The following is a 13419-nucleotide window of genomic DNA, read 5'->3' as shown; positions in this document are numbered from 1 at the left end:
TCAGTAACACCAGAGGCTTTTTCTTTCATTTTCAAGCCAACACTGATACTATACCATATCTTCTTTTCTTACTGTTTGCCTAATACAGTCCCAGCACTAAGGAGGCATTCAGGGAATTTTAAATGGATGAGAGGATAGATGGGTGGATGGATGGAATGGAAAAAGGAAGGTTAGAAACATTCATTGGCCAGTTCTCTTATGTAGGGAGCTTAAGAAATCCCCTGACTTATATTCAGGAGACCTGAATTGAAATAACGTCTCTCCCTAATTTGCTGTTATGTGGAGTACATCATTTTTACCCTAGGATTTTTGCTTTACAAAAAAAAAAAAAAAAGATTTACTTACTTATTTGAGAGAGGGAAAGAGAGAAGGGTAGAGGGGAGGGGAAGAGAGGGAAGGAGAGAGACAAAAAGACTTGTGCACAATGCAGAGGCCATTGCAGGACCACTCCCAGGACCCTGAGATCAAGATATGATCCAGAACCAAGAGTCAGACACTTAATTGATTGCACCACCCAGGCAGTCCAGTTTTGCTTTTTTTTTTTTTTTTTTAAATACTTACGCAATAGGAAAAACTGACAAAACTGACTTCCTGGAAGGATTAAATGCAATAATATCTATGAAAATGCCTGGCACTAGGTTCTCAATAATATGTTTTAGTGTATCCAAATATGATTCCAACCAATCTAATCTTAACCATTTGCTCTAAAAGAATTGTAGTACCCTGGAGAATCCCTAACAACTTATAATCTCTCTAGGGTGATTATATTTGATTTAAGGTCTCAAGATTTATTCCTTTAATTAAGCTCTGTAATTATTTTAATTAGCTAATGTTAACTGTTTCTGTCTTTTTGGGCTATACCCACATTTGCCAATTGGGAGTGGCTGAACCTGACTACTTAGAAAAACTAACCTATCATGGCATATTCTACATTTTACTTATGCCACAAATTTGGTAAATGAGAATATTGCCTAATTATTAAACATTCAACTTGTGTTATTTTTATTGTTCTTATTTGCAGAGTATCACTACACAGCCAACAAAATCTTATGACTGTCTCTAACCTTGGTGTTATATTTGGCCCAACTCTCATGAGAGCACAAGAAGAAACTGTGGCTGCCATGATGAATATTAAATTTCAGAATATTGTGGTTGAAATTCTGATCGAGCACTATGAAAAGGTAGGCTGGATTTTCATATGGAAGTATCAAATTTTATATTTTGCTTTTAAGAAGGAATCTTCCATTTGTATTATCTATGAGTTCCTTGTGATCTCAGATTCTTATAAAGTATTAGTCTTGTACATTTTATGTAAATAGCTTCTTTTTTTTTTAAGATTTAATTTATTTATTTATTTGACAGAGAGAGAGAGAGAGAGATCACAAGTAGGCAGAGAGGCAGGCAGAGAAAGAGAGAGGGGAAAGCAGGCTCCACACTGAGCAGAGAGCCTGATGTGGGACTGGATCCCAGGACCCTGAGATCATGACCTGAGTCAAAGGTAGAGAGGTAGAGGCTTAACCCACCGAGCCACCCAGGCGCCCGTGTATAAATTGCTTCTTCATGGGGACTTTAATTTCTTTTTTTCTTGTTTAGTTTTTTTTTAAGTTTTTTTTTTTTTCAGCATAACAGTATTCATTATTTTTGCACCACACCCAGTGCTCCATGCAATCCATGCCCTCTCTAATACCCACCACCTGGTTCCCCCAACCTCCCACCCCCCGCCACTTAGTTTTGGTTGGTTTTTAAGTGCTTCTCAGAATCCTCCAGGTAAATGGTTTCCTTTCCTTTTACATCATTTATTTCTCAAGATTCTCTTTTTTAGTATTTGTGTAGTGAATTTTTTGCTCATACTCAGAGAATTTGTTAGAATCATTTGGTGATTAAGTCTATTTTTAACCTTTTTGTCTCCCTAGAATTATAGCAGCAATAATATTCTCAATAAAACAGAAGAATTTCCAGGGACAGTCTTGAAGTCCTCTCTGATCTTTAAACTTAGTTTCTTTGACAAGATTGAGATCTTAGAATAACTATGGGAATGGGAAATTGAGAAAGTCAGAGTGATTGGATTAAGTAAATCCAGCCATTAAAACTCAAAACATTTGTGATCCATTTATGCCAGGTCTAGTCCTTGTGAGAGAAAGACTATGCCCTCTCCTTTCCTGGGTCTCTTCTTGGTGCCTGTAGAAGAATACCCTTCATTTATCTAAGGTTGCAAGCACTCACAACCCACGACCGCCCAGCTGTATCCTGTAGCTCTGCTCAGATTTCTCCCTGCAGCTTGTCATGTTCCAAGACAGTTCAGGGCCAACAGTATGACAGTACCTTCTCCTGAGAAGCAAGGAACTGCTTGGCTGGGGAGATGATACAGAATGAGCCTCTTCCCTTCAGGTTATGTTCAGCATGAAGGCGAAAGAAAATACCACAGTATTTAGAGTCTATGCGTCTTGACACAGACATTTGTTCATATTTGAAATTATTGGAAAATCTTCTGAAATTTGTTGTTGGGAAACTGGGGAAGATAAAAAAAGAAAACCCAGAGAACAGACATTACTCAGTGTAAGTGGTAAAGAAAAAGTTATAATTACAGTAGGATATTTTTTGTATCAAGCATCTCTTGCCATGAAGCTGATTAAATAGCATATAGTTCTAAGATCATTTATTAACTCACAAATACCATTTTATGATGAAAGTGGCAACTCCCCTTTGACTGACCTCTATTTTGTTTTCTTATATTTTTTTGTATGTAGATTTTTCATACTGCTCCAGACCCAAGCATTCCTCTTCCTCAGCCTCAGTCTCGATCTGGATCCCGAAGGACACGAGCAATCTGCCTGTCCACAGGTTCCCGGAAGCCCAGAGGGAGGTATACACCGTGCTTGGCAGAACCTGATAGTAAGTGTGCCTGCTGTAAGGAGATGCTTTCTTCATTCTTTGATTTAGTCTTACCTCACCTTAAGAACCTTAAGGTAGAAATAAATAGGTGATTTTACTGATACTGTCTCCCCAACACTCCCCTCCCATTTATATATTCTTTGTCAGTATAGTTACAAAGTACTTTATACAAACAAATTCATTACTGCTACAAAGGAAAAAAAAATCGTTTGCTCAGTGCCCTTTTTTCCTGCAACTGCTATTAAGTACATCGAGTGCTACTTTGTAGCAGGTTTTGTCCTATTGTCAAAGTGGTAGAGAAGAAAGCAAGAAAAGTCTGGCTAAAGCAGTCATTTTCTTTCTTCTTTTCACATTATGTCCTTAAAGCATCATCTCTTGGGTATCAAAATGTCTAAAAGAGAGAGAGAAAAGAAATTAAAAGAGAAACCACATTACACATTATCATTAATTTTCTGTTCTGAACCAAGCCCAGAGCAAAGTAGGTGACAGCTTGAGCCCACAGTGTGTGTTAAGCTTGTTTCATTATACTTAATAGTCCCAAGCCCCCCAGTTTTTTCTCATAGTCAGTATTTAATAGAAAACACTAATTTGTAATTGAGATATGTTTGAATATTTTATTACAATTTTTCTGATTATTTTTCCTTAAATCTTACTTTTAGGAACATTAAAAAATAATTCAGTTAAGTAGGCAGTTTCTTACATTGCTATATCTTGGCAGGAAAAGGGGAAAAGTCCCTTCTTTTAAAAATACTAACAGTTTCTAATTTGCAGTTGATATGACTGGTGCCTTTGAATGAAGGAGGACTCAGATGCGTTATAACTCAGTCACCTAACATCAGAAAAAAAAAAAAACAGCAGAAACTTCTCTTTAACATTCCTTCTTCCACTCATTGATCTCTTATAATGTCATCAAAGAATCTTATTTCTATTACTTGGGAGTTCTTTTTCAGAAGCAATTTTTTTTTAAGTAGGCACCATGCCCCGCATGGAGCCCAATGCAAGACTCAAACTCATGACGCTGAGATCAGGACCTGAGCTGAGATCAAGGGTTGGACAGTTAACTAATGGAGCCACCCAGGTGTCCCCAGAAGGAAATTTTGTCTGAATTCAAGTCAGCTCACTAATCCTTCCAGAAGTAACATTATTTCATAGGATCAGGTTACATATAAAATCTTCCTTGAATAGTATTGAAAAATGCATTCACTAGGTTGAAATGCACATTTTAAAGCTGTTCTCCAGAACTGACAGTGGTTTTCCATATGGGGTACCGGCCTATCATTCCAATGGGATCAGGTGGCCACTGAGCACATGTGAGTTGGAGAATGGAAAGGCTTTGGTTGTGTTGTTCTTCGTAGAGAGCCACTCCTGTTTTCTTGCTCCCATTCAGGTGACTCTTACAGCAGCAGCCCAGACAGCACACCCATGGGGAGCATTGAGTCACTCTCCTCTCACTCCTCTGAACAAAACAGCACAACCAAGTCTGCTTCCTGCCAGCCCAGGGAGAAATCTGGAGGGATTCCTTGGATTGTATCCCCATCACCTTCCAATGGACAGAAAAATCTTGGACTCTGGACAACTAGTCCTGAATCAAGTTCTAAAGAGGATGCAGCCAAAACAGATGCAGAATCAGATTGCCAAAGTGTTGCCTCGGTCACCAGCCCAGGGGATGTTTCCCCACCCATAGACCTGGTCAAGAAGGGGCCGTATGGGCTTTCAGGACTGAAAAGAGCCTCAGCTTCCTCTCTCAGATCCATCTCTGCAGCTGAAGGTAAACCAGATTTGAGCTTATGTAAAATGTCATTGTCTCTGTATCACTTGCTGGATTATTCAGCATGATTTTAAGGAGGGAAAAGTTAATGGTGAAGGGGCTAACAACGCTGTTCCTGAGCTAAGATTTTTAAAACTGTGCACTGTGACTTTTTCATGGATCTTTCCATCTCTCTGAGGTGATGTTTTTGTAATTACTGTAGATTGTGATCTCCCTGAGTGATGGGCTGCTGTGCTCAAAGAACATTCTGAACCTTCTCATTTGGGCTTAGAGAAAAATGCTTCCTTTTGTTATGTGCATGTACTGTGTTACTGCTGTTATTTTGTCTGATAGCACCTTGCCTGTTTTCTTGGATTTTCTTTTTAGGAAGCAAGAGCTACAGCGGATCCATTCAAAGCTTAACTTCTATAGGTTCCAAAGAGATACCCAAAGCCCCGCCAAACCCAGACCTGCCTCCAAAAATGTGCAGGAGGTTAAGGCTAGACACTGCCTCAAGCAATGGCTACCAGCGACCTGGCTCTGTGTAAGTGGGAGAGAGTTTATATTTGGTGTATCTCCAGGGATACACAGGAGTTGAGTATGTCCAAAAGAACCCATAGGGGTGCCACAGCTGAATGCCTCATCTATAGTGTGGGAACAGTCAACTTCTGTAGGACCCTGTGCTCTTCTACAAATGACATATACATTAGAGTATATGCTTAAGATATTCCACACACATACCATTTCAAGCATTTGTCTTACAAGCAGAACTATGGCCTATACTATGGACAGAGAATAGATATATAATCTAGTAGTTTGGGGCTTTGAAACTAGACATTCTGTAAAACCTAGACATCTACCTCTCAGATGAGCCAACTGCCCATATCTCACCTCCCCCATCTCTTTGTTAGAAATACAACTGCTGTCTACATTATGAGGGTTTGTTTTCTCTCCTATCCATCATTTGTCTCCGCTACATGAGTGTTCATGGGTTTAAACAAGTTCATGGAGAACAAAGAGCATGGAAGGCTAAAGAGAGTACTTCTAATCCAAAGACCCAGACGTGTAAAGATAGATTAGAGTACATAGCTATAAATAGTAAGGGGACAAAGAGAAAATGGGAACTTGGGTGAAGAAGTAAGCAAAATTTAAAAATGAAAGTTTTTAACCCTTTCATTTTGTTTTCCTGACTTTTACTAAGCTTTCCAAATGCTATATGAGGTATTACTGGGCTCCTTTACATATGTTATCTCTTCATGTCCTTTGTGTCCCTCTGCAGTAGGTAGTAGAAACCTCATTTTCAACATAATGAGAATACTTGGAAAGTTAAGGAGCCCATTTAATTATTCATTGAAAGTCCAGTAAGACATTTTGCTAAGCCTGTTCCTGTAGGAACAGGATCTTAAATGCATTTGCTCATCACCTTCTTTGACAAGAACCTTTTGATTACAGAGTATGTTTGACATATATCATCTCTCTTGGTCAGAAATCCAACTACCACTATGTAGACAAATTCTATATTTATAAATCTGTCTACTGCACAGTGTGTATAGTTCTAGTCATTATGGGAAAATAAATTTTAAGCCAATGTCAGAGGAGATCGGAGAATATAAATTTCATCATTTGTGAGGGAAAGAAAAGATTTCATTCTGTTTTATAGTTATCCTGATGAAGTAGAAATTAACATTGAGAGACTATATATTCTGTATTAGGTGTAAAATGACTCTTCATGTCATCAACTGGCTAGGCTCTGGAAGAAAAGTTTCAATTAAAGAAATAAGATACACTTTAAAAATCTAATTTAAAACACCATTCACAGAATTTGATATTCTCTTCTAGTAAGTATAGAAACTTTTCTAATATCCCCAGGGTGCCTTAGTCTTAATATAGTCTCAGTTTCTCAAATAGATCATGTCCTGCTTCCTGTGATTTGAAATAAGATTTGAATCCACAAATGTATTTATTGGCCATATTTTCCAAGGTCTCTCTTTTCACTTTAAGAACTATGTTCAAATATTTAAAAAAAAAAAAAAAAAAGAAAGAAACCTTTTAATACTAGTTTTGTCTTAACTATCAAACTATCAAAATGAATATAAGCAGTTCTTTTGTCTTGATGACTTGATTCTTAACTGAGGCTCCACAGGAGTCAATATCCCTGCCAGAAGCTGAGTAGGGAGAAAATGTTCTTTTTCACTGCTCCTACAGTTTTCTGAAGTAGAAAAGAGGAGGACAGTAAGATCCCCAGGGAAGGTAGCTATAGGTTTATTACATCTGGTACTCTGTGAGTTGGAGACTAGATCTAAAAATTTCTTCCACATTAAAGCTTAAAAAATGAAAATTCAGGTCAAATTTTGTAGATAGTTCCTAACTAATTATTTCTGGGTATGTTAACTGATAACCCCAAATTATACTTTGAACTAAATGATTTTCTGATTTGATTGAATGATTTGATTTTAATGAAACTTGCATTTTAAAATTGTTTTTCAGTGTGGCAGCAAAAGCCCAACTGTTTGAAAATGTTGGTTCACTTAAGCTGGTTTCTTCTGGGCGGTAAGTTTTCAAAACCCTTAAAGTAAAGAATAAATAAATAAAATAGTGGGTGACTTTGTTGTCTTTTGTTGACATAGTGGGTCATCTTTGACAGTTCTGACCTTCAGGTCTGCAGATGTTTAAATCCACACCCACTGTCTCTCAGAGGGAAAAAGGTTCATGTCTGTAAACAGCATTTAGCCTTTCAGGCTGTTCCAGTGTGCCTCATTTACTAAAATCTTCACAAAGGAAGGGTTCTAAACAAGTCTTCTGAAAGATAAAGTTGCCATAATCCTTGACACAGCAAAGGCACCTTTGATGACAGTTCCTGAAAAGTTTTCAAAAGTATATTATTTTTCTTTAAATTTTTTTAAGATTTATTATTTATTTGAGAGAGAGAGAGTGTGTGTGTGTGTATGTGCACATGGCAGGGAACAAAGGAAGAGAGAGAGAAAGAATCTCAAGCTGACTCCTTGCTGTGCACAGAGCCAGACTCAGGTCTTGATCACACAACCCTGATATAATGACCTGGGCCAAAATCAAGAGTCAGACGCTTAACTGACTGAACCAACCAGGTGCACCTCAAAAGTATATTGACTTCTAAAAGTTATAGGACTTTTTCTGGAAGAAACTTTATGAACATGCATTGAAAAATATGCTTATTCTTAATGGCCGCTATGTTGCTGTAGAGCTGATTGGCCCAAGCCCCTCTTTTTTTTTTTTTTAAATACAGTTCTTAATTCAGTTTTCCCAGATTTACCTTCCTCTCTGTTAAAAGGAGATGGGTTATTACATCTTGCTGCTAATAATCTTTTTGCTTCAAAGTTTTCGCTTTCTTCTCCTCCTGTTCCAGATTGATCTCATCCACAGTGGGCTTTGGGTTTTAATTTGAATATGCCTGAAATGATGGACTTTTTTTTTAGTATATTGGTATGTCTGTTTTTGTTTTATTTTGTTCTACCATCAGCAACAGGTCTGAGTCATTCATTAAGTGCTTGCTATTAAAAGAGCATATAGGGGTGCCTGGGCGGCTCAGTGGGTTAAAGCCTCTGCCTTCAGCTCAGGTCATGATCTCAGGGTCCTGGGATCGAGCCCCACATCGGGTTTTCTGCTCAACAGGGAGCCTGCTTCCCCCTCTGCCTCTCTGCCTGCCTCTCTGCCTACTTGTAATCTCTGTCTGTCAAATAAATAAATAAAATCTTAAAAAAAAAAAAGAGCAGCCAAACTATGGAAAGGACCAAGATGCCCTTCAACGGACGAATGGATAAGGAAGATGTGGTCCATATACACTATGGAGTATTATGCCTCCATCAGAAAGGATGAATACCCAACTTTTGTAGCAACATGGATGGGACTGGAAGAGATTATGCTGAGTGAAATAAGTCAAGCAAAGAGAGTCAATTATCATATGGTTTCACTTATTTGTGGAGCATAACAAATATCATGGAGGACAAGGGGTGTTAGAGAGGAGAAAGGAGTTGGGGTAAATTGGAAGGGGACGTGAATCATGAGAGACTATGGACTCTGAAAAACAATCTGAGGGGTTTGAAGTGGCGGGGGGGGTGGGAGGTTGGGGTACCAGGTGGTGGGTATTATAGAGGGCACGGATTGCATGGAGCACTGGGTGTGGTGAAAAAATAATAGATACTGTTTTTCTGAAAATAAATAAATTGAAAAAATTTTTAAAAAAGCATATAAATAAGTGCACTTGAAGAATAAACATTGCTTTTTCTTTTGGGTGTACAAAGGCAATTTTGAGCTTCCCGTGATTGGATATTCAAGGCTATGAAGTAAAGGAATCACTGTTAATCGAAGTATCATTATATAGTTATTTTAAAAATTTATGCAACCACTGTGTTGTACATCTAAAACTAATATAAACTGTATATTAATTATACTGGAATTAAAATTTTAAAAGTTATTCAACCATAGAATTTTTATTGACCTTTTAAAGTATGTGGACTTTTTCAGGAAGTGTTTATGAAATACCTATGCAATGTTAGGCTTGTTCTAGTTACTAGGGATACATTGACCTTCAGATTCTGTTTTGTTTTGTTTTTCCCCAAGGCCTAGCACGGGTCTTTGGGTATTAATGTTTTTGACTTCAGAGTAGAGCTACTTTGGTATCTTACCAGGATGTTGGTCAATGTGTTGAACTTAGGAACGAATCCCAGAGTACTTGCATTTACTTTACCTCCATCCATAGTACCTTCACCTTATTCCCTTTTGTAAAGGCATGGTGAAAACTAGGTATTGTGCATGTCAGAGCAAACATCATTTCTCTGAAACTCATCATTTTTAAGCCCTCAGTGTAAGGGGTTTAACTTTGCTTCTTCTGTCTTGATACAGTTGAATTGCTCCACTAGATGGAGCCGTTTTATTATGAAGTTCTAAATCTGTTAAGGACTCAAGGTTCTGTTACCAGACATAAGCCTTTCAAAGCTTTAAGAAAAGAAGCTAGTAATGAAGTAAATCAGAGCACTGTCATATACTCAGAGGTTCAACAATCAACCTATGCATTTTTAATATGCTTTTAGGTAATACTCTAAATCAATTTCTAATGGCTGTCAGCATAAACGTAGAGCTCACTCAGTGCACTGAAGGTTGGAGTCTTTACTTGTCAGCAGTTCCATAGCATTTTTTAACAGTGTCAGAACTTTTCACCAAGAGTCAGGCACCATGGAGCACAACCAATGTCAGGGTCAGTTAGACCCATGTTTAAATTCTCGGTCTACCACTTCCTAGTTATAATAACCTTGAAGGTCATAATTCTTTTGACAAATTGTTGTAAATGTACACTGTAAAGTATTTGAAGTACTCTGTAAGTTCTCTGTAGATGGTGTACAATAGTAACTATTATTGTTACTATTTAAAATGCTTGCTTAAGATATTCAAGCTTCTAATTAATACATCAGTGTTATTTAATCATTAACTATTAACAGCCACCTGATAACTCTTTTATACCATTAAATACACATGAAAAACACATAGTAGTTGAGGGCATTTTCCTTACTAACCTCCTGTAATGCTTATTTTGCTTTCTTTCTAAGGAGTTTCAAGGTTACTTTTGAGTTGGATCTGAAGAATGATAGAACCAGTAGTGGGTAGTAGGATGACTAGCCATTTTTGGGAAAGACACCAAGTGGGAGATTTCAGTGGATTGCTATGAATAACAGGAAAGTAACACCTCCAGGAGTTACTGCAGAACCTGAGTCATTGGGCAAAGGGGCAATCTAATCATGGACATACTTAACAGTTCATTCAAGTGGCTTTTCTGGGAGGTTGTAAAGAGAAGAGAACATTGGTAGGTATTGAGGAGGGCACATATTGCATGGAGCACTGAGTGTGGTGCATAAACAATGAATCTTGGAGCACTGAAAAAACAAAAGTAAAAAAAAAAAGATGGAATGGTGAAATTTAAAATGCCTTAATTAGGGCAGTAACAAAAGCATGAAAGAGTATAAGGAGAATTTTATGGATCAGAGGAGGATTGGACAACTGCTTCAATACTTTGAGAATGAAAGGTAAAGAAAATTCCAAGTCTTTGAGACTGTCAAAAGGAATGATAATTTAGTTTCTGACCTCCAACTTGTAAGTACATAGGAGGGAAAGGAAAGTTTTGGCCATAGTGTTTGAGGAGCCTGAGGAACATTGAGAGGGAGTTAGAAATGTGCAACTGGGGTCCCTGGGTGGCTCGGTTGTAAGCTTTGCCTTCAGCTCAGGCCAAGATCCTGGCTGGGGTCTTGTGATCAAGCCCTACATCAGGCTTTCTGCTCAGTGGGGAGTCTCCTTCTTCCTCTCCCTCTGCCTGCACTCCCCCTGCTTTTGCACTCTCTCTCAAATAAATAAAATAAAATTTAAAAAAAGGAAAGGAAAGGGAAGAAATGTGCAGCTGGAACCAGGAGGGAGAGGGCATGCAGTTTCGTGCCATTTGAGAAATTTCCACACAGTGGTTACACTGCTTAAATAGGTAAGGGTACTCGGTTGTGGAGCTTACTGAGTAAAAAAAAAGAAAAATGGCTGAGCATTGGTCTTTGGTGGATGGTTTAAATGATTTAAAGTTCAAGCAAAGAAGAATCTGAATGAATGATCAGAAGTATTGGTCAGTGTGGTAGAAGCAAAAGTGCCAAGGCGATCATTAGAGGACACTGGTTTTAATCTCTTTGACATCACTGGAAATCTTTTAAGAAATCAGATTCAGTAGAGTACAAGGGGCCACTCTTCAAGGGAGCTTGACCTGCAAGACTTGTTGATATGAAGATTCCTGAGTTGCTGCAGTCTCTCAAACCAGAATATCTGAGACTGAGACGTGGAGAGTATGAATTTTTGACAATCTTCTCAAGTGATTCTTATGTACAAAAAAAAAAAAAAAAAGTTTGAGAACCATTTGAATAGAGAAAAATGTCATAGTACCTAGCATATCCCTAAGCAGGCATTGGGTATTTACAGTTGTTCTCCTTAATCTGGAAAATTCCTTCAAGAGCCAGATGTCACTAGACTCTGTTTTACTATTATAAAAGCATGTGGAAAATGATACCCATAAAGCCTTTATCTCAGTGTTAGTTATACTTGGGCAGAGAGGAAGATCCTCTTTAAAGTAATATAATTTAGGCAAGCTATATAAATATCTTCTGAAGGTTGAATTGAGAATTATGTGCTTGAGAACTAAGAACATTAAGAGTGCTTACTTAGCTCATAAGCAATCATATATTTCTGTTATCATAATTTCAAACCAATGTTTTGTTTATGATTACAAAATACCAAAGCAACTCAACAAAGTCATCGTGTCCAGGGAGTTTGAGATTTAAGAAGGCTGTCACTGGTTTAGACATAGTGACACATGCTAGACTCATATAAGATTAATCACTGTGCTACCTGAACAAACAAAAAAAGAATCCATGATTTTTAAGAATAGCAACTTTTTCTTCTTTTAAAGAATGTAGAAAATAATCAACTCAAAAAGGGGAAGAGAAACCACCTCTGATTTCATCACCTAAAGATAGCCACTGTTAACATTTTGGCCCACCTCATCTTATCTAAGACCATGGTTCTGAAACTTTAAAAATAAAAATCATTGAGGACCCGCAAAGAATTTTTGTTTATGGGAGTCCTATCTATTTATACTTACTATATTAGAAACTTAAACAATAATTTTTTAAAATTTATGAATTTATTAAAAACATGAATAAGCTAATGCAACTAAAGGTGATAATAGCAATGTCTTTTGTTAAAAGACAGAAATGTGATTATTCACTATTATTAACAGTCAACAATTATCAGTAACAGAAGTGATTTTTTTCAGTGTTATTAAGAGACTTCATAGATAATATCCAAATGTCCTAGACAAGCAATCAGGACATGTAGAGTCTAGCCTGACTTTGCTGTAACTTTAATTTCTCTTGGACTTCATTTCTACGTATAGAAAATGAACCAAGGAAATACCTCTTTCCTTTCAAAATTCAAACTCTTATTACCCATTACCTGATGATCACAAGTCCTCCAGCATTTGGGGGTCACCTTTTTCTGTGAAACTGAAGCAAATAGTTTATGTGACTAGTTTATATGTCACAACAGGGTGTAGCCTCCCTACCTCTTCCAAAGGCCATATTCTTAATATGTCTAAGATAATAGAAATTGTTTCACATCCACCACCAGCCCAGGCCATGTAGAATTCCACTTCTCTGTTGTGGCCATGTGCAATCTGCTTCCACTCCTTAGTGATGGTGACTGCTGAGAGCTCAGGAACTGACACCTCTCTTCCCTAATCCCACCAAAACACCATTAATGCAATAACAAGTATTTTTTAAAAGCCATTACATATTAGCATAAATAACATAAATTTTATGAAGAATATTTTCTAGTACAGAGTTACATTATTTTACATTTTTTACAGACCCCTTTAATATATGGCATAATAGGAAATAAATGGATTCTCATCTGTATTGCATTTGCTATCAGAGCAGTGTCTTCTCAGGGTCCCATCTACCCATCCATCCAGGTTCCCCTTGACTATACTTTGTGAACCAATCACTCCTCTGTGATAAACATAGAAAAGGAACCCTCAAGGTAGTATTCACTGTTTCATGCCAACATGGTGCCCAACACAGGAAAGATATTCAACAAAATTGTTAAACTAATAAAATACACATTTTTTTAAAGATTTTATTTATTTGACAGAGATCACAAGTAGGCAGAGGCAGGCAGAGAGAGGGGGGAAGCAGGCTCCCTGCTGAGCAGAGAGCCCGATGTGG

General features: G+C 37.6%; 1 protein-coding gene across 2 annotated transcripts in view; it reads left to right on the top strand.

Annotated features, from left to right (window-relative positions):
* ARHGAP42 (Rho GTPase activating protein 42) overlaps window positions 1-13419 on the top strand; it is a 279971-nt gene that overhangs the window by 256309 nt on the left and 10243 nt on the right. For both annotated transcript variants that reach the window (XM_044258255.1, XM_044258254.1), the window contains 5 exons: window positions 1022-1181; window positions 2748-2892; window positions 4280-4660; window positions 5027-5183; window positions 7127-7189. In XM_044258255.1, the coding sequence (XP_044114190.1) occupies window positions 1022-1181; window positions 2748-2892; window positions 4280-4660; window positions 5027-5183; window positions 7127-7189 (906 nt within the window). The remainder of the gene's footprint in view (window positions 1-1021; window positions 1182-2747; window positions 2893-4279; window positions 4661-5026; window positions 5184-7126; window positions 7190-13419) is intronic.

Source organism: Neovison vison, chromosome 7, assembly GCF_020171115.1.
Source record: "Neovison vison isolate M4711 chromosome 7, ASM_NN_V1, whole genome shotgun sequence".
NCBI classification, from domain to species: Eukaryota; Metazoa; Chordata; class Mammalia; order Carnivora; family Mustelidae; genus Neogale; species Neogale vison.
The sequence above is the reverse complement of the archived record's forward strand: the minus strand, read 5'-3'. Positions and strand labels throughout refer to the sequence as shown.